This window comes from Bombus affinis, chromosome 1 (assembly GCF_024516045.1).
Source record: "Bombus affinis isolate iyBomAffi1 chromosome 1, iyBomAffi1.2, whole genome shotgun sequence".
Classification (NCBI taxonomy): domain Eukaryota; kingdom Metazoa; phylum Arthropoda; class Insecta; order Hymenoptera; family Apidae; genus Bombus; species Bombus affinis.
This window is the reverse complement of record NC_066344.1, coordinates 6,154,527-6,176,963: the sequence shown is the minus strand read 5'-3', so window position 1 is coordinate 6,176,963 and position 22,437 is coordinate 6,154,527. Positions and strand designations below refer to the sequence as shown.

Sequence of the window (22,437 nt, the reverse complement as noted above, 5' to 3'; positions counted from 1 at the left end):
GGATGCTAAAGTATTCGTTTGCTTTCTTGAAAAATACGCGACCAAGGGTCGTTCTTGTCATAAGCTTCTCGATTAATTATTTTCATAATTAAAGCAAATTTTTTCTAATTAAGAAAGTAATATCCAGATTAAGTTATTAATCTTCACCGATATCCAGGAACGTAATATGCTTTGCCAAGCTGGTTCATAATTAATAATGAATGACAAACACAGGCGGAAACTTGATCAGAAACTATTAACCGCCCCAAAAACGGTCAGACCCTCTGGGAAGGAAAGAAATTGGCATTGTGCAGAACCTCGAGTAGGCGTATTCCGTTCTAAATTGGATCCTTCGAATCTTGTCCTTCGCTTTTATTTCGAAGTATTGTTCTTCCAATCTTCCCGTTCGGCCAACCATTTGAAGGAAGCGAATCGCAGTCCACGAGCCGGGAACACATCGAGGAGATAACGATTGAAAGCTTAATTCAATTACCTTTCAATTCGCTTTAATTAGTTCTGGTGCGGAAGTAACGGATTGAGGAACCTCCGCTTGTTATCACTGCAAATTGTTTGCCGATATGATTGGATTCTATTTCCGCTTACTTATTTCATCATATACTAGAATTCTTTTAAGAAAGAGAATTGTCTTGTTCTTGTCTACTTCAGTGGAAGATATCAGTGGTATTAAGATCGTGTTAGCGCAATGTTGACGATGTTCGAAAATTATTTATTATTACGTTTGAAAATAAGAACGAAGAGAACAGATGTAAATGTGGAAAAAGTGTGGTCGATTTGATTTACATTACCGCTTCGTTATTTGCTGCAAATTGTAAAAATTCATTGTATTTATGGAAACTAGGGTATTTTCAAATAAATATCATCCTCAAACATTATCTTCATACAGTCCATACACACTCCAAACTACAGGATATACCTAATATAATTCTTGGGTTCGTAGGTAACTAGATTTCATATTTCAAGACTAGAAAAGCAATTTCAAAATTTCAATTTCAATTTCAAATTCATACAAAATTGAAGGAAATTATTCGTAATTTCCCATTGTTAAAAAATTCATATATTAGTTTTTCTGTTCCTATATGATTAAAAGATATTTTATAATTTAATAGAAAAGTTGCTAAAGATATTGAAATGTAGTTACTATGTACTTAACAGTAGTATGTGCTGTTCATATCTCAAGTGTGATTTACGATGTAAGATCGCGAACTCTGGAAACGTAGACTTACTTTAAATAGATTGCATTTTAAGGAGAAGCGTTGCGACACCTGTACAAGTCATTTTGAAAGATCGTTAAATGCTTTTTATTTCAGAGAATTACCAGTTGAATGATTCGTCGGAAAGAAAGCGGAATTTTTCAAGCTTAAGGTGAACAGGACGAGATACGTGTGAAAGTATTGTACCAAGATTCCAGCCCCATTGGAACAATCTATCCGGTTATTTCGCTATAGGATTGATCGGATACAATTTATCTTAAATTTTATTCGAATAGATTTTCTTGCACGCTATTTTAGGAATGAGTTATATGGTTTCATGAAACGTTCATGATATGCAATTGTCCATCATCATATTATGATCTAGATGTCTATTTCTGTTTAAAACAAACTATCCTATCTATTGAATATATGAAAATGAGTAGTAAATCTTAAAATAGTTTCCCATTAGTATAAAGTGAAAGTCATTTTTTTAGTTACATACAATAAGTACAATTCTATGGGTGATATTATAATAATATCAACAATGTATCAATAATAACGTAGATAAGGGAATGTCACTTATGAGTGTGGTCATGTGAAATGTATATATCGTGTGATTTTAGTTCTAGAATTCGACTATAGATTGCCTGATATGTCTTTTCTTTTCTCGCTAGTGGTACCTATATTCATCTTTTAATATATAAACAGACTTTTAACGTTTCTTTGTAATAGGAAATGAAGAAATATATTGCCTGATTGTACAGTGACTGAATATAATCCTAGCATGGACGTAATTCTGATCCTTTGTACTTTATTTATTATTGTAGTTTTTTATTTTTATTGAAATTCAATATTATACATTCATATTTCGAAAATGTTTTCTTATTTTCTTATATCTGTATTTGGTTATCATGCTTTTAACATGTTTGAAGCTAACAAAAATAATATACATGCTCCACTTTATTAAATAATAGTAGTAAGTAACTTTCATAACTAATAAAAAGTATTAGTATAGAAATATCTTTTATCAAGTACTATTTCTAATAGCATATTTATTTATTTTTTATAAAAGAAAAACATAAATAGACAGGTAATAACACTAATGGTAAAAAATTTTGAATTACTAAACATACGGATTAAATATTTCTAAAAGCTATGTAGGAGAGAGGATATTTCCTCTCTGATAGTATGTAGTGCTGTTTGAAGTATTGTAGAAATATAAAATTCTATACTTCATTGCGATTATTCGATCATTAGATATGCTATTCTATATTTTACTCATTATATCATATGGAATTTCATAAAAGACTTTTCATTCAAACTAGTATCACAAGCGAGATCTCGTCTATGCTAGTACTATACAGAGTCGATAACGTCACATGTGACACGAAAATGATGACCTCAAAAACGTGGGACACAAAAATGCATTAAGTATCAGATCCGTGATGTACTATCTACTCTGTACCTCGTCGATAATTAGGTTACGTTAGGTTTTCAAACATAATAAATACAGCGTGAGGAAATAGTATGTCAGTTATACTCCAGATGGCAATCCATGTATAATATTTTTATCTATAGAGTCCTCATTCTAATTTACTTACTTAATGTGGTTAACTACGAGAAGATCGTGTAGGATCGATGGACCCCGTTAATTTTCGCGTCTAATTTCAGTTCCGGGAAAGAAATAGAAGATGTCCGTTGTAAGTTCTGTGTAGATAAGTAAGAGCAAGGTTAAAAGAAGATGGAAGTGACTTCTTTGAGTGAGTAATCGTAAAAAATAAACATTATACTGTCGGCTTTTATGAAGATTGAGAGTGGGATTATTTATAATTATTACATTTATAATTATATTTATGATATTGTAGTTTCTCTATAATTAATTTGTAATATGAAGATTCTATACACGAACACATTGTCTATTTAAAATTAAACGTGTGAAAATGTAAACAGTTATCAGGAAAAGATTAAATTTGAACATAAAACAAAATTTATCTTTTTCACGTGACGTGCTATTGTTGCTGCATACATTTTGACAAAATTTTGTTACTACTTTATGAAATTGCAATATTACATACGTAACTTATAAACTTTTGGTGGAAACGTTTTATACAATATTATGTTTTTTATACATATTGATAACTAATATGATTGTTTAAAAGTAATCTACAGCTTTTTAGGTTATGATGTTTTATATGATTTGGAGTGGATGTATTAAATTGCAGTGTTTATTGAGATATAATTGGCGCAATAAACAAAGTGCTGCAGATGGAATTATTGTGAATTCGTGGTAGAAAATATTGTATTTTTAACAAAATGCATTACAATCGCAAGAGTTCAGCAGTATCCAGCAATGTAAGCGTCAATCACAGTATGCAAGAAAGAAATCAAAGCAATGTACAGTATTACAATAACATTATCATAATGATATTATAACATAGTAATATTACAGAAACAATGTTGTAAACTATATATATATATATAGTTTACAACATTGTTTCTGTATATATATATATATATATATATATATCCATGAAAAATTTAAAAATCAATCTCTGAATATAATACTATTTATCTATTTTTGTATAACTGTGTATTTCTAAAATATCATTGCAAATAATAAACTCTATTAACCGAATTTAATATACTAGGCAATGTACTATATGTCATTTATATAAAAGGAAGATATATAGTTGTGTTATAGTTATATAAGGTTAGACTTAGATAACTATCTATAAATAATATCAACGTCATACTGATTTAGTGTAGCTAAAACAATGAAAATATGAATATTATAATTTTTGATTCAATTTAATTTATATATTTACAGGAACTGAAAATATAAGTTTAATGTTTTATATTAATATGGCTTTCTTCACTTCATAGACTGATCCATTTCCTATTATAAGTAATTAAAAATATTTAGATAGTAACTATGAATAAAATATTTTTCAATACTATGCTTATCCGAAATATCTTGACATTGTATTATATGTAATTTTATTTTTTGTTTACATATATGCATCATTAGGTATTGCTAATTATCTTTATTCTTAAAATATCAAACTAATCACAAATAGATACGTTGGTTACACAATCTGTATATTTCAAAATTTAAGTAAGACAAATTGTTATTATTGCAAAAGAATATTTTTATTTTAATCATGTCTTGTTGCATGGATACAAGTTTATTAAGTATATTTAGATAAGAAGAAAAGATTATATCTATCAAGTGTATCGTTAAAGCATTTAAATGATTAATATAATTATACAGCTATTACTTTCAATGCGATTATGTTGTTTCATTAAATTGTTTTAATAATTCATATAATTTATTTTGTGTTACATTTATGAATGACTTTTTATTTATTATCTGAGTTAAATTGCGATATTCTTCAAATTAACATTATTTATAAATTTTCTCAATTTTTCAATGACAATGATCAAATCAGATCAGAGCCTGCTAGTACTTTATCTTTAGTTGGAATTATTTGAAATGAAAAAATTCTCGAGTATTTACTTTAGTAAATGTTGAATGTTATTTTCTAAGTATATGTAGTGTATGTGTGAAAACAAAATCTTTGTATGAAAACGAAAATATAGTTTATACATATATATATTTCACAATTTGAAAATTTACGTTACCTTTTTTCTCAGAAAAATCCCGCGCTTCTGTATTACATCTGGACGCAATGTTGAATTCATTTTATAACGTCGCATCATAAATTTCGTCACAATTATTTATGCATAGTACTATTTTGCATAGAATACTATAAAAATAACATAGTGTAGTGATTAATTACTTATTTATTACACTAATTTAACAATAACTATTGCACTGTGTCGCGGACCAATGCGTTAGATTTGAAAATTCTAAAAGCACTACATGCTACCAACCTTTGATCACTGAAGACGTTCCTTCCGTATATTAGCGCGAAATTGAATTACTACTGTTTCAAATTAATATATTTTTCTAGTTTTATACTTAAATTTAATATATACATATAATAATTTATCATAAATGAACAAGATGCGTCCTTGTTGTTATACTTAATTGATAGATATAATATAATAATAAATGTTATCAATAATTAATAATGATTCTATAAATAACTCTAAAAATTCCTCTCTCAATCATCACGAATATATATAAAGTAGGATATAAATAAAGTAACTAAAATCAATGCAATGTTTGATACAAATAAAATTTTGAAAATTTTTAGATTTTCAAGAAGTCCTTGTGGAATTGGACGAAGTTATAAAAAATGGAACATTCCTTGCCATTGATGGTGAATTCACAGGACTGAACTCAGGGCCTGATGCTGGTGCCTTTGACACACCTGCTCAGTATTATGCAAAATTGAGATCGGGATCAATGGATTTTCTTCTCATACAATTTGGCCTTTCTGTATTTACATTCAATACACAAACTCAAAAGTACGAAGTTGATCTTAATAAACACTTTTGCAGTTTTAACTGAATAAAATGTTTTCAAATAAAAATTTCATGCATTAATATTTTACTAGATAGATAAATATATAGCATATATAATAGATTTTTGTAAATATCTATTATTTTTCAAGTACGAAATATTCTTGCTAATTTGAAAATTTATTAAAGTAATTTTTTATTCAGTTAAGTTAATAATCCAGTTAATAAGTATCAACATTTTCGGCAGCTATAATATTAATTTACTATTATAAACTGATTGTATGTCTGATTGCTTATTAACGGGGTGTTCGTATCTATATATATTTCCAGATTTGTGTTAATATAATCGTTCTTTTTTTATAGGTACAATCAACGGTCATACAATTTTTATGTTTTCCCACGACCCCTAAACCGTACAGCTACCGATTTGAGATTTATGTGTCAGACATCTTGTATGTCGTTTTTAGCATCGCGAGAATTCGACTTCAATAAACTTTTCAAATTAGGCATTCCTTACTTAACAGCAAGCGAAGAAGAAAAATTGATCAAACGATTGGAGGAAAAGCAAAAGATAAGGGATGAAACAGAGATTTTGCCTATTTCGGATGTTGAGAGGCCTCAGATCGAAGATATTTGGTAAAAATAATTTTAATTTTAAACAACGTTTCTCCATCATTAATATAAACGAAATATAATTGAAAACCATTTTAGTAGAAAGATGGATGAATTCATCACTTCTGAAGAAGAAGAACTAGTGATCGATAAGTGTAGTGCTTTTATCAGACGACTAGTTTATCAGGAAGCAAAGCTGAGGTGGCCAAATAAATTGAGGATTGAAAGTAGAGTGGAGAATTTTGGATGTAGTCTCGTTGTACAAAGATTAGGAACTAAAAAAGAAGAAGAACAAAGGGAGATTGAAAAAAGAGAGAGAGAAAGAGAAGAAATTCAACATGCAGTTGGATTAAGTATACTCATGAGAAAAATTTCAGATTCTGTGCGTTTTGTTAATCGTGTTTAATTTATTAAGTAAATAAGTAATCTATAATGATACATATTTTTATTTCAGGGAAAGTTATTAGTTGGTCATAATATGTTATTAGATCTCTGTCATATAATACATCAATTTTTTGGATATTTGCCAGAATCATATTTGGAATTTAAGTCTCTTCTTCATGATCTATTTCCAAGGTAAGAGTTTCCCACGTTTTTTTCTGAATATTACTGTTGTATCTTAATAAATATGATTATTATATATGATATTTTTTTTATAGAATTTTAGATACAAAAATAATTTGCCATTCGCAGCAATTCAAGGAAAATGTACCATCGTCGAATTTAGGTATATTGCTAGAAACAGTTAGTAAATCACCGTTTAAAATTACAGAAGTGGAACCTATCGATGACAGAAGTTATTCAACGCTGGCAGAAAAATGTCACGAGGCCGGTTACGATGCATATATAACTGGAATATGTTTCATTGCATTGTCTAATTATCTTGGTTAGTAACTGACATGATTTTATCCTAAAAACACGATCTGTAACCTTTTTTCGCTAGAAATATTCTTTTTCAGGTTCCTTACAAAACCCCAAAGTGCCGATAGTTTTATCGGATTCATCATTACTCGACCCTTTTCTAAACAAGTAGGTGTTATTACATTTAATATCATTTATCATGTCTATTATAGTGTCTAATTTATTATTTTATTATAGACTCCTCATAGCAAGATTGAAAGATATTCCGTATATAAACCTTGTCGGAGAAGATCGTAAGTATCATTTTAAATCTTACCTTTTTATTCGTATATTTTAAGATGAATCTTATATTAATAATATATGTTTTCTTTGTCAGCTAATCCAAATAGAGATCATATATTACATATAACATTCCCAAAAGAGTGGAGGTTTAATGATATATCTCAATTGTTTAGTCCATTTGGTAAGTATAAAGTTACAAAATTCTTTCATTTACTCGATAATCACCACCAACATTTATATAAATGCTATTATTTTAATGTAATTGATATAACTATTACAGGAGGTGTGCATGTGTCATGGTTAAATGACACGTCTGCATACATAGGACTACACCGTCGAGATCAAGTTAACGCAGTAATGAAAATTCTAGGTAAAACGAATACCTATAAGATTCAAAGGTATGCTGATTATCAAGCTTCTCTAGGGGTGATCGTTGGCGCAGGAGATCGTAAACGGAAATTATCCTCGCATGAGTAAGCATAATTACAATGAATACATATATATTTTTTTAGTTTGAGATCAAACAATTTATTCTTAATGAATTATTCTTACATCACAGGTTTTTTAACTATAAACAACACTTGAATAATCTTTAACATATTCACTACCAGCATCACACTATCAGCATATGTGTGATATTCAGATTTTATTTTTCATCTTTATATACAGGTTGTTAACGCTATTAGTACCCAGTATTTTTCTCGTAGATGATAAGTATGAGGAAAAAATGAAAGAGAAAAAAGATGAATGGTATTAAATGAACTACATATTCACGATAATATCTCTTTATGAAAAACAAGGAAAGATGAAATGGAGTACCCTTGTATCTACGTTTTCTTTGTCTTACATATGATAAATTCTACAAAATTAAAGTTAAAATATCTTTGAGTTTAATCAGTTTTCGGCCATATTACTCTATTTATCTTTTTTCGTAGAATGACAAAAAGATTCGATTTATGGAAACAAAAGGGAAGCCTTTCATTAAAAGAAAAAATAGTGCAACTGCAAAATGAACATGCATTTTTTCACTTGCGAAAAAGGTATTATCGTGAATACGTATTTCATTTACAACCATTCATCTTCTTTCTCTTTCATTTTTTCCTCGTACTTATCGTTTACCGTTTGAGAAAAACATTGGCCAAACTACTAATAGCGTGAACACCCTGTACATGATGGTACGTATATGTAATAATTCAAAAAACAGAACATAGTATCCGGTAAACGTATTGCTTTAATTCACTATAATGGCAAACGTGTTAAATATCTCCTCTACACCGCCTATGAATCTTATATAAATGAAACTTCTCCCCAATTTTGAACACATAAGGCAACATATTATGCAGATGTTATGTTGCATTATGTTGTGCCTGTTGATATAAAATTACCAAGTTTCCTTCGTTAATTTTTCAGCTTCTCGATAGTTGCGACTGTTTTTCCTCTTGGCTCGTTGATTTATTGCTTTTCGATCATGCATTTCGCTCAATCGCCGTAATTTCTGTCGACTAATTTTATTGCTTGTCGCGAACATCTACAGCGGTATCTTCGATGAATGAGCATAATGATGGTAACGAGTGGCGGCACATAGCTCAGTCCATCTTAGTCATAAGTTATCTTAGCCAAGGATGATACTGTTGATGTTGCGGGATGCGGGATATTAAACGCTGGCAAGAGGTAGCCTTTCATAGTTTAAAAGAAGGAAGTTAACGCGTTATAGGAGACTGCGGAATGAGTTGCGCGTGTGCACAATAATAATTTCAAGCGAGCATCGCCGCAAAGCGGACAGAAGGGGTGTGTATGAGCAGAGGGAGGCAACGTTTCAAGCTATAGTTGACTTCTTAGAATTTCCTGTACACGAAAGATTTGCATAGGGTCGTAGAGCTCATTTTAAATTAATGCCAGCGACGCTTGTTACACGCGTGTCTTGACTTCCTCTTTCTCCTGCTTCCCATGCCGCCTGTACTCTTCTTCTTTCTCTTGTGCTTGGTTCGTTCGATGCTTCTTCTTTCTTCGTCCACTCCTTTGCCACTTCGTTCCTTCTCGTGATCATCATGATGCTAAAGTCGCCAGTAAATCAGAGTTCCTCGCCCTTGCCGACGGAACTTATCGGATGCACCGATCGAGTATCGATCTGGCGGGTATCAATAAATTGATCGATGCGTATTGAAAAATGACTTCTAAGCTATGATTAATGAACCTATGAGATTTACGAATGAAATCGAAAGAGGGAATTAATGTTGTTTCATATAATGTTAGACACAAGTACTTTAGCAAGTAGTAACTTGGACTTTCTTAATTATATGTTTTAGATGGGTATGTTGTAAATTATTCCAGGAGGAAACTTGTTATTATATGGTCGAAAAATCATATATCAACTTTGACTTTTTGACGATGTTGTAGGAGTTGGACAGGGTGGAGGAAAATTATGTCTTTTCTTTTACCTTCATGTTACCCTACATATTTTAAAATATATTTAACGAAATTGGTTATTAGCTAATGTTATGCAGTTCCAAATAGATAAAACGAATATATATATATATATATATATATATATATATATATATATATATATATATATATATATATAATTCTCTTAATCAGTACAATTATTATTATACGGTAAATTGGAAAATGGTTACAATTTGGTTGATTAATCAAAGATAATATCCTTATTTATTTATTATTTTATTTAATTATTAATTTTTATTTAAAAATGTACTTAATATTGATATTTTTGCAACAGGAGATTTAAAAGAAATAAAGTCCTTCATCGTGTTTTTTCTACAAATTAAGCAATTTTTATATTCAGTGGATTAACTAGGAACCTTATATCTCGAACGTAGTACCGTCAAGATATTCCATGTAATATCCAAAACGGTTGATTACTCATATATAGATACATAATACTTTATAATTTATAAAATAATAAGCCAAATCTAATTTAGTTTTCCCAAAGTTTTTATGAAATTCTTCCTGGGAAAGTAGGAAAGGAAATAGAGAGAATGTTTTTCTTTTTTATTGTTTGTTTGAGATCACACGCACCTCTTATGGTTATTAGTGACCAAGTTAAGAATGATCAGTGGAACAAAACTTATCCGTATTAAATTGTACTATATAAACCGATATGTTTGAGAAAATTTAGAGAGAAAATGGTTTGTTTGGAATGAAAAGACAGCTCGAAACCGCCCGTAGAGTCGAACCGCGGCAACATATAATGCCCTGCCCGATCGCGATCATTACAAGTACAAACGAGCCGTATTGCCCACGTGCGAATAAAAGCAAAAGCACGCTGGTATTAGGGTCTTGATTAGAATAATGTAACACGCTTCGAATAACGTGTCGTGTCGCTCGACGAGGACGCGACCGCAATGCAAATGCGCGCGTATGAATCAGTTACATCTGACACATGGACAGCTACTGCGGATGGATTCTCAAATTGGAATCGGAGGATACACTTCTTTACTAAAAAAAAAAAAAAAAAAAAAAAAAAGAATGCTACATATGTGCTCGCAATCAAACTAGTTCGTTGGTGAGTATCCTGTACCAGTTTCTTCTGTTCATTTTACCGTTTAGTTACTACGCTGTTGAATTATCAACGTTATTATACATCGCACGAAATGATTAAAGATACTCATTCGTTCGACAGCTATGTACATAATTAATGCAACACAAAACGTTAAGTATGTATTTAGTTAGGTACAAGAATTCAGGACGCGAGACTTTGATGATCTATAAGAAATTTGAAAGATTTTATGTTCTCTGGGAGAAGACATAACAGCTACTAATGATAACTAGACTGCGGATGTTCGTGTATTTATAGCACATTTAAACGTGCAAAAATGTATATACAAACTATCCACGGTAAAGTGCGTACTCTATATTTTAATATTTCAGGAGTGAAACAAATCTCTAGAGATTCTTCATTTCCTTGCATTCATAAAATTCTGAATTTGACAAGTTAAGAAAATTTTACTAAATTTCTAACGATAATTACTGCCTCTGTTGAATCGCTGTACATTTCTGTTCATTTTCTTTTTAACTCGTCCTGCATTGACCATAGGCATTTTTTATCAAACCAAACGGGTCATTGATAAACGGTATTTTGGATTTTGTAGGTTCGTCAGAAACTTCTTAAATAAACATCGTTATTCTATAAACAAGGTTAATTAATTAATTAATTCTATTAATTTATTATATCTTCATAAATTCAAATTTAGTTAATTCTTTATACTCCTCGTTATCAATAAATACTTAACATCGATCGTTTCTAGTAACTTCAGTTTCTGCTGTATCCACGTTTCATTGAGCATAACTCGTTAAAAATTACAATTTCTAAGCCCAAGTGTTTATATAAATACTTAAAAATTCACCCTGAAAAATAAACCATCTCTCTGCGCACAAGTTACAGGAATTTAATTCCATTCGAAATCACTTTCCTCGTTACAATCCCAGGACGGCACGCGAACATTTATTCTCCCCCGAGCGACAAGAACATTGTACTCCCGTAATTGCTTAATTACCCTCGCCATGCGTCATTCGCGTTTACCCGAATGTACCGCGCCGTGCTAAATGCACGGCTATTAGAATCGCAAATACGCCGTGGCCGCGGCGTATTATCGCGGTATTTATTTGCCAACTATAAATAAGAACGCCAGCAGATACAGCGACAATTTATAATGGTCAACGTGTGGCCCGGTAATAGCCGTATAAATTACAATTTGAGTTGAACACCGGCGCGCCGTTTTTTCTTTCTCAGTGGATCTCGCTTTCTTAAAACGCCATTTAAATCATATCGATCGGAAAAGTCGTGGCCTCAACACACACATACGCACTCGTCTGATTTCTTTGCATTCTCCGACGTGGTTGCTCGGATCCGGTCGGAAAATTCTCCGTGACTTTAATCCTTCATTTTTTCACTCGCCCTCCGCGTCTGCTTTATGATTCGCCGAAGTACATAATGAACACGCCGTAGCCGGACGCACGTGTATCTCTTACCTAGTGTTGGGCATGAGTGCGCGTGTGCGTGTGCATGTGCGTGTTCGGTACTCTGGCATGCCCCATAAGCATATATCACTTGGCGGTACCAATGCATCACTCCGCAAACGCGCGCCAACACCATCGCGGACTGCTTCTGTGTCGCATGCGACTTTTATCTGGTGCCGCGTTCTGGAGTGCCCCAGCTATCCTTCGGTCGTGTGCACGAGAAGCTTCTTTCCTTCGGACGAAGCTTTCGTGTCACGCGGAAACACTGTACGCGACCAGTAATTTATCGACGATGTTGGTTCGCGTGCCGTGACTGCGCGCGCCTATCCACGGACGTAGTTTCGATACCCTCGCGGTGCTTTATTAATTTTGAGTACTCTTGTTTGTTATTGTCGCTTGTCTCGTTTATTCCTCTTTACCAAGAAAGACTGGTCGTGTGTGATTATTCTTTTGAAATAGGGTTTGTTCTAGGTTTTACATCTGGTTCGTTCCTATAGTTGAGTGGTTTGAGGCAAGGTGGTGAATCGAAGGTGGGCGAAAGTGCAGATTGTAGGGAAATTTGTACGTTTGTTTTATTATCGAAGTATCGCGAAAATTGGTTGTAGCGTAATCGGTTTGCAGGTGGTTGGTATGAGAATAAAAAATGATACAAGTGCCACCCTTTATAATTGATAGTACAAAGGACTTTCAATTATATTATTCATTTTCGTTTATAGAAAGATAACGTTGCTGTATTAATTGAATAGCTTACAATGCTCGAATAGAATAAATATAGCGTACGTTATTCGAATATATTAGTCCGATTATCGTTAAATGCGGTTAACGTCTGCAACAAGTTTTAACTTTTGTTCGACTTATTCCGTAGTATATCCTTAATTACTCGTTAACGTAGTGTAAATAGGATCAGGCGGAGCGCAGTGAAACGTATTATGTCAGTTTTTCTATGTAACGTTAGTTAAAAGGGAAATGTTATTGACATTATACTTTTAAAAACGCATTAATAATTTTATTATCGAGCAAGTAGGCATTTGCATTGCGAGGACGTTAATAAAACAAATCGAACAACGTATTATCAGTTTAAAATTATAATTTGCTCTGCAAATGAAAGCAGACGGTAATATCTCATTACTCCGCGTGTAATTAAAACTTTTCTTCGTGCGCGCAAGAAACAGCGGTGACGAAGAGTCTGGTCACTTTGCATATCTGGCGGCGTAACTACACCCTGGTGATTTCAATGGACAGCCCGCGAATCGAAGCAATTCGCGGCAAGTAATGACGATTTACGAGGCGGATCACCGTGCGGCTGTGCATTAAGCTATTAATATCAACCGGCGCGGCGGGACATTAACCCTCGGCCCAGCTAGATTACTTCCCACCTTCGAAAGGAATCGCACGTAGCACGCCTATTAAATGTTATTTATTGCAACGGCAATTCGTTTATTAAAGAGATTATTAGACATCTACTTCGGTTGCGTCGGTATCGAGCCGGTGAGTTGATCGCAATAAATTCCTGCTCGTCACCATGCAGCAAGTGGTACGAACGACGCGAACGTTGTAGCAACAGTGAGGATTTTTATTACGTCGAACGGCCATTAGGCAGGTCGAACTTGGTCGACACGGTTATCGAACCACGGGACACGAATTTATACTTCGATCGTTCCGCGACTGTTCAATAAATTTCATTTATGCCTCGTATGTTTCATTACTAATGCGGCCAAAAAAATTGTCCCATTCTTCCACGTGTGTATATTAATTGCCACGATGAAACAGGTTACCGCGCTCGACCACTCTCGTAATTACCTGCCTTGAAGCGGTGGATCCGATCTGGTCAATACGTAGCCTCTTCCAGTGCCGCAGATTAGAAAAAGATTAAAATTCAACCGCGTTCGGGATAAATTGGCTTATTACGGAAAAAGCCAGTAATAACGCTGTAGGATCGCTGATCGTCGAGTGCCATGCCGGTACAATCTAATTGTAAGTAATCTTCGCGCGGTCAGAAGTGTTATTTTGGTAGACAAGAACCATCACTTTGTTTCTTTAGCTTTCGAGGAGGCAACGTAACGTTTTACCTATTTCATCGTAACCGTATGACTTTTAACGTTTTGTAGAGCGCTCTCCTCCGATTCAATGAAAAGGAAGTATTGGTAATTAGTAGAGTATTAATAAAAGTATAATGTTTTTGTATCATTTGATTCCGTGGAATTCCATTATATTTTAACTGTATGGCATAAACCTTTGATGAAGTTATAATGTTGTGTCGGTATTTTCTAAGTAAGATGTCAACATCCCCAATGAAGAACGAGACGCGTTTTATGTAAGTTATCATGTCGTGTTATCGGGTTGCATGAGATTGACAGAGAAAATAAGCGAAAAAGTGAGACGTATTATATCTGTTAGAAACAGTATTGACGTCTAATGGGTTGGCTTTATGGGAATATCTGATGATATTTTCATGCGTCTAGATAATGTTTGTGGTTTGAAAAAGGTACTTACACCTAGCAGGAGGTAGTAGATTTCCATGCATAATGCAAATACTTTAGAGCAGCTAGTATATCTTGTATCCGAGCACAGCCCCTGTATCTGTATTATGCCTTCGGGATCGCGGCTGTAATGCGTTTAACATGCCTCCAATTTTTCTTTTCTTTTTGCAATTTATTTTCTTCTTTCACTGTCTTTTTCTTCAAAGTATATATACTCGCTGGGCTGCTACCTCATTAGCGTTATTTCCGAGTCGATTTCGCATTCTGGGAAATTAATTTTTTCTCTACCCTACTATCAACCTCTTTTTACATTTGAAATTATGTTGCGAAGATCCGCATAAAATCCTTCAAATATCAAAGACAATTCAGGTATTTTGATTTGACGAGAAGAACATAAGGAGCGAAACAAGTTTGAGAAATCTTTTATTACGAAATTTAACTCATCTTGTAGTTTTCAAATAGAATCGCATTCTCTGTTTAAAATATTATTGAAAATTCCAGGACATCTACCTGTTTACGTATAGGCTCGCGTTTCAGATTAAACATAAACGAATATCTTATCAGAAAAGAAACTTGTATGGTCGTACCTAACAAATTTAAACTCACTTCGTTCTTTTGATCAAATCATCGTCAATCTTTCGGAATTTGTAAACTTTCATCGACAATAATATCGTATGGTCACGAATACTTGAAAAACTATGGGGGCCGTAACTCGCATCCCTTTACACGCAACACGTTGTCTCGATTCGAGACACGTTCGCATGCATTAACCGGCGAACGCGAATGGGAATATCTAGTTTCGGAATAATAATCGGAATGTCCTGAAATAATTCGAGCCATACTCGCATAGAATTCCTTGTTATTCAATGCTTTCGCGGAAGTTTACACAGATACGAGATACATATCCGCTGCACAAAGTTCAAGGTTTCGGTCTGGGATGTAATAAAATGCTTGGCAGTCACTCGTTGTATTTGTACTTATAACGCAGTTACCATTCCGTGAAATGACGAGAGTTATGAACGTAGTAATTGGTCGGGCACGTGGGCGCCTTATTAATACCGTGTTGCCAGCGAGTCTGATCTGTCTGTCTCATAGGATTGCTGCCAGTATTGTGACAATGGGATCGTACCTCCAATAAATACATTAAAGCTTGTTCAAAGGATAAAGACATCATTTCTTCGTTTTCCACGAAGATAGCCTCTTTGCATTTCTGGAGTAATATCATATCATCCTGACGGTGCGTTGACCTTTTAATTACGAAATTCAGTAAATTACAGAAACTCTTTTCGTATTTTCGCAATCTAAAATTTATATTGAATAACGTAAATGAATAACTCAACTGTAACGTATATGACCATTTTACGTTATTAATCAATTACTTCTTTGACGTTAACAGTATATATTGCTGTGCGCGATTACTTGTTTAAGGGTTTATATATATAATTGCAACATTTTATTGCAGAATTCGTTTCAATCCCTTCGAAAGGATTAGTTTTAATGGAACAATGCACAAGATGGAGCACTTCTTGCGCGGACTGAGATTCGCTATGTACAGTTGGAAGGGATGCAATGAACCGGGTATACGAATCGTTGCGTATCTTAGGGAGATCGTAAACGAGATGTTTTACTAGAATGAATTATTTCTCTGAAAATAAAACAAGACTTGAACGAATATATACTAATTTAATTTATTTTTGAACTGGAACATGCGCCGCAATTACAACACTGCCATAAGGTCTTTATCGTTTATATCATCTACCTGCGCTTTTTAAAAATATTATTTTTTATGTACGCATGTCACGATTTTTCTACGGCAATCTAATCATTTCTGTACAAATTTGTTGTCCAGGATATTATTTCTATTTCTATTTAAAAATCTTTTAACTTTTCTTAATTCTTTCCTTACTTTCTATTCATAATCTCCAAGATATCAATCAGGTCTAGATCTTTTCGATTACATTCGATTCTCTCATTTGTTATTTTCTCAGTTTCTCCAAGTCTTCCCGCATTACTCTTGCTTTCTTTCTTTTACATTAAATGTCTCTTATCTTACCATTTCTTCTCTATCTCTTCAAGAACTGGTATTTTCGTTCTGAAGAAAAATTCTCAACTCTTGGTTGCTCGGCCGGCATCGTTGTTGCTCACTGTTATTATTGTTTTTATTATTAAGCAAGTGTCGTATTTAGTATAATTTATCATTATTTCGCACGTTTCGAATCCACGTCGTTTATTTCAACGAAAACAACAAAAGATCTCTTATTACAGATTCATAGCAATCCGCATCAAACCCTTTCGATTTCGAGGTATACGTTTTCATCGAAACCTGTTTGAGCCTCGACAAAGTTCAAGAATAGAGAAAGTATCTTAACGTGATTTACAACCATAAAAATGCACAATTTACGCAGCCGTTCCGTCTTGTGAATACCGTAAAGTCAAAATATATCCTGAGTTAGGTTCGTTAACGCAAGGGGAGAAGTAGCGATTCGAAGACTCGTTAACTTCAGCCATTCCAGCTGGTGACATGGTTGATGTTCGCGAAAGGCACGGATTGGAAGAAAATTCCCAGTTGACAGGATATCTGACATTCTTGCACTGATCAGCCATACTTAACGACGATGTACACCGCATGCACGCACGTGATGCTGCATATTCATAAGTTGTGGTCACAGTTGCGGTAACATTTCCGCGGCAAGCTTCAACACGTGCACCGAATAAATTCATCCCACTCTTTAATGCTCGATAGCGCACGACTAAAGGCGATTGATCTATTTTTTTCGTAAACTTTGCCCAGTAATCGTGCTCGTTCGCTATAAAAATAATCTGTACAATGCGTACACGGGAGAGAGATCGACGCCTTTTTATGCACCGCGAAATGCGTACGTAAACACGACAAATACGCGTGGCTTGTACCAGAGAACGTTCGAGCACAGTATCCTGCGTATGGAAAATTTTACATATCTTAACATATTACAACAGTTAGACAGATACACAGCAGGATATGGTTGCACGAAAATGATTGCAAAATGGTGTATGTAAGGAACGTTGATTGTACGATATCGCGCGTGGTTTACGAATAATAGAATTCTAACTTTGACTCGGTTGTTCTGTCAATTAGCTATTTGGATTTCGTATCTACGTATATACATTTACAGTAGTGTTTAGTTTGATTGCTGTAAACGTTTGGATCATGTATGATATTTGTAATCTTGTTTAAAATTGACGTTCCTCGATGATCGAAAGAAAAATTTCTCTTCGTCCTTTGCTTCGTATATTCTCTGTCTCAATGTATATAGTAGACTATAAACTATTCGATATGCGAATCAAGTCCATGGGTCGAGTTGATACTCTGAAATTTTGCAAATGACCGGAAAAAATAAAAATAACTCACACTAAAAGATAATTTATATAAAAATAGAATAACTATGTATTTACTTGTAGCGGTGAACAAGTGCCTCCGTACACTCACCATTAATGCAATTTCTGCCTTGGCATTTAATGAATTTCCCAATAACTCTTTACGTCTTGTAACAAATTTTATTCGTCTAATTTTTAGGTCAGAATTTTTATAAAAAAATGTTATGTCAAAGAGGATAGCGTCTATTTTGGCACTTTTTGTATTGTAGGGCTGTCTCGCCGAAGAAAGGGGAAAACTCCGTGCCAACGAACGGCGTGAAGACTACTAAGGACGACGATGGCTGGGAAGTAGCCACAGGTAATGACCTCGAATTATCATCAGAGTCCATCATCCCTTGCTCCTATCCTCATGAACGATCGAGAGCCACGTTGAGGCCCCGTGGAATTTATCACGAGGCCGCCGAGACGCTCTTATTTGAGAAAATGAAGGTCGAGCAGAAAAACAAATTAAAGAACAGCCTTAGTTTGCCTACGGATTTCCAGAACGAACAAAAGAAGGACACGATAATGAAACAAAACGCGAGAATTGATAACGATTACAAGGTAGATGACACGAGGGAAGTTTCAAAAAATACTGAAACTAAGTCGTCGAACACGGCCAAAGACGATCGTTATAATTCGTTGATATCAAGCAATCGTAAGCTGGGAAAAACAAAGAAACATAATTCTAACAAAGGCACGAGTCAACAATCTGTATCAATGCAAACTGTTTCGTCTAGCAATAATAAATTGCCTGAGAGAAAGTCATCCGTTTCGACAAAAAATAAAGAATGTGAAGCGTCAGTTGAATCTTCGTTTTCCTCGAAAAAGACGTCTAGTAAAGTCTCGTCCCCCTCAATTAGTCCTCATCTAGGAAACAGGACCAAAAAACAATCGAAAACGAAGCCGATGGTGGTAGAGAAATTCTATAAATCAAAAAATACCTTGGCGCTTGATAAAAAAAGACTTTGTCCAGATGATAAGAAACAAAATGATTCAGAATTGTTCTTTGATTCTTCTCATTCAAGTCGGATTGAAAAACGATTCAGTACAGGGAAATGTTTGTTTATCATGCTGGCAAAAGTTTTTACTATAATTTTTCTTTATTATATTGCGATTAAGACGGATTGAAGGAAGTGAAATGTGATTTTTACTCGAGTTTCGAAGAATAATGCTGTTGACAACGCAACGATAGTTGATTGTTCCTGGTGCTCGATCGTCAATTCCTTAAATTTACTTAATTTGTTTCTACTTTAAAGCATAAATAGTTCGATGACATGTTTTTAGAAAATATTTATTTTTTAATTCAAAAGAGGCCCTGGGTACTATACAATCAAGGAGGGGAATCCTTGTTTTATGCTATATTGTTAGTATATGTGATTATTTAATGATCATGTTTTTTTTTGTATTTAATATTTTATACATTTGTTTTTATAAAATATTTCATTTGATAAATGTATAGAACTTGCAATTATTATGCAACGGAACTGAAATTGAAACTACATGTGACGATATATACAAAATGTCTCAACTATCGTGGCAGCGAGTCGAATGGTGGTTTCTCGTATAAAGATAAGTTAAAGATGCAGAACAAAGTGTTTGTATATGCAACTTCGTTTACGAGGAAAACGATTTTGTCGAAATTTGATCCAGATACACATCTACTGATTGTAAAACGAAGTCTCATATGCAATAAGTTTGTTTTGTACACTTTGCTTCACCGTAGGAAATCTCTATCTACCTCTCCACGATGGCTGGGCGTTGTGTATATAATTTAACTAATGACCATTCAAAAAAAGCGGATATATAAATCGTTTCCATAAAAGTGGAATAATGACATCATAATAATTATCATAATCAAGTTCGATTAGAGTCCTTATATTATAAAACTACGTGCTTTAAGATTTTTGCAATTAATAATTATTAAAAGAATGGATATACGCTTTTTAGGAAAGTTATTTATCAGAATGCGTTTTTGAGGCATTTTTATAAACTAAGAATTTTATATATTTACATTTTTACATTTTATTTAAGAAAGTTTTTACACTCTTTTTTATATATGAGTCTTACATCCTACTTAAGGAAAGAAAATATAGAATTGTTGCACTTTATATAAGAAGATTCTTTGTAATTAACGATTTACATACTGTAAGACAATACACTGTGAAAGACAATTTCGATTTTGTTATGTGCAAAATTTATGAAATTGTCGTCACTTGTAACTGTATTTCTGTGATTAAATTGTTAACTTATTGGTATTGTATTTATTGATAGAAGAAATTGTATTATTCGAACTTCTACGCTGCTTTCAAACAAAAATTTCAATTTTGTTTAAATTTGTACCGACTCGTGATATTTACCATAAATCACAAAATATAGAACGAAATTACTCAAAATACTTCATTCTACTTTTATTGTCGGATTTTACAAAATTATTTTATATTTCACCTGTATAATAGCAATATCTAGTTCCATAAATTGACAGCTAAAATACGTACAATTTTGTAATCTTTATTTTTTTATAATGGAATGATTAGTAGAATTAAAACTGTGGTATCGAGACAAGATCTGTTGCCTATGAATCATCCGAATATTTTATAACACATTTGCTATGTCTCATATTAATGATGATATTGTAATGTTTCAAAAGAATGACTGTGTGAAATAGAAAATTTTCTAATTTACAACACGTTAGTGATATGTTTTATTTCTCTTTTTTTCTGTGTGTATGTGTCGAAATACTATATAAATTGACCTATGAAGTAGCCGATTAAAAATAAAGTATTAGTACCAACTAATGAACTCGAAGGGTTATGTCGTCGCGCATAAACCGATTTTTGTTATGTGCACAGGGAAACGACGCCGGAAGCGGAAGGACCGTACGGACGTAGGTGATGCACGAAAAACGAAGCAGAAATTCCCTGAGGCTGACTCTTGGGAATAGCATTATTCACAAGAGCCAAGTCTCACATTATAACATATCGTCCTGTGGAGAGACGGTGAATAAGTTGGAAAATGCTGAAACATTTCGACTGTATTTGATTGTATCTTATTTCTTGTTCATAATATCAATATAATGATATCAATAGTAACTTAAACTTTGCATGGCACTATTTCTTTTTTTTTACGCACTTAAAAGCATTAAACATTTACGATTAAAAATATAGATGATTGATCCTCTTGTTTCGTTTAATGGCTAAATTAAACAGTGAATCGCAATAACATGTCAACAAAAAATTAACATTATATTCTGTAAATTAGCATTTTTGATCGAATTTTATATTTATACGTATGAGATCAAATATTTTCACTAAACACAATGTATTAGTACAAATATATGTATTCTGATCTGTGAATTGTACATGTAGCTAAATAGCTTGACGCAGATATGTACGCATCTAGTTTCATGTCGAAACTGCTTTATATTGTTAAATACTTTGGAATAAATATATGATTTGACGAAATATTTTTTCTATACATATAACAGATTACATATAGTCTATTATCAAATGTAACACTAAATGGATTAATACAATAAAGCACTTGCTGAAAATCGACATTCCGTCGTGCTATTTATTTCTTGAAAAACCCCCTATATTTTCATAAACATCGCTACTCATAATCAGTGATTATAATTTTTCTTTGATACTTTTAATACTTATAATATAAATTATCTATTAATAATATAATGATACTTATAATTTTGTTATTATTATTCTTTTACTCATTCGTTATATTATTTAAATATTGAAATATTTAGCTATTTAACAAATATTAATTAAGTAATCAAGCTCTCGGTTCTCTAAACACGTAGAAGATATTGTATCTTTTACAATGTATTAAAACGCTCGGTGTTTTTTCTAAAGCAAGTCATTTTTCTCTAGAAGCTGACAATTTGCATATATATTGAACTTTAAATGCCTAATTCATAACATACCGTAGATATTTATGTATCTTTTGTTTGATTATTTGTTTTTAAGAGAAAGCACATGCAAAGAAGTATATGTGTTCATTTCTTTGAAACTTAAAAAATTTGATATTTTACTCATATCGTGTTATCTGAGAAAAATTCGAATATGTATGTTTCTATGTTTATTGTATCATAAAATACATATCATATCTTGCACGATGCTTTCGCAAACCTGTACCAAAAAATGGAAGTAATTGATATTTATAAACTAGTTCCCATTTGCGCGGGAAATATCATTGGT

The 22,437-nt window shown here is 32.9% G+C and overlaps 1 protein-coding gene across 2 annotated transcripts; it reads left to right on the top strand.

Annotated features, from left to right (window-relative positions):
- The first annotated feature begins 2,783 nt into the window (after nucleotides 1-2,783).
- On the top strand, nucleotides 2,784-21,783 carry LOC126920896 (poly(A)-specific ribonuclease PARN-like). 2 transcript variants are annotated; one of them, XR_007712140.1, is made up of 12 exons: nucleotides 2,784-2,950; nucleotides 5,411-5,624; nucleotides 5,982-6,254; nucleotides 6,330-6,612; nucleotides 6,685-6,806; nucleotides 6,890-7,116; nucleotides 7,190-7,259; nucleotides 7,329-7,384; nucleotides 7,468-7,554; nucleotides 7,654-7,846; nucleotides 15,929-16,070; nucleotides 16,296-16,505. XR_007712140.1 is itself a non-coding variant. In XM_050731806.1 (12 exons), the coding sequence occupies exons 1-12, from the start codon at nucleotides 2,932-2,934 to the stop codon at nucleotides 21,168-21,170; spliced, it is 1,725 nt and encodes a 574-aa protein (XP_050587763.1). In that variant the 5' UTR covers nucleotides 2,784-2,931; the 3' UTR covers nucleotides 21,171-21,783. The 2 variants fall into 2 exon arrangements, 1 of the variants encoding a protein (XP_050587763.1); XM_050731806.1 differs by lacking the exons at nucleotides 15,929-16,070; nucleotides 16,296-16,505 and adding exons at nucleotides 18,457-18,545; nucleotides 21,079-21,783.
- Nucleotides 21,784-22,437: the final 654 nt, after the last annotated feature.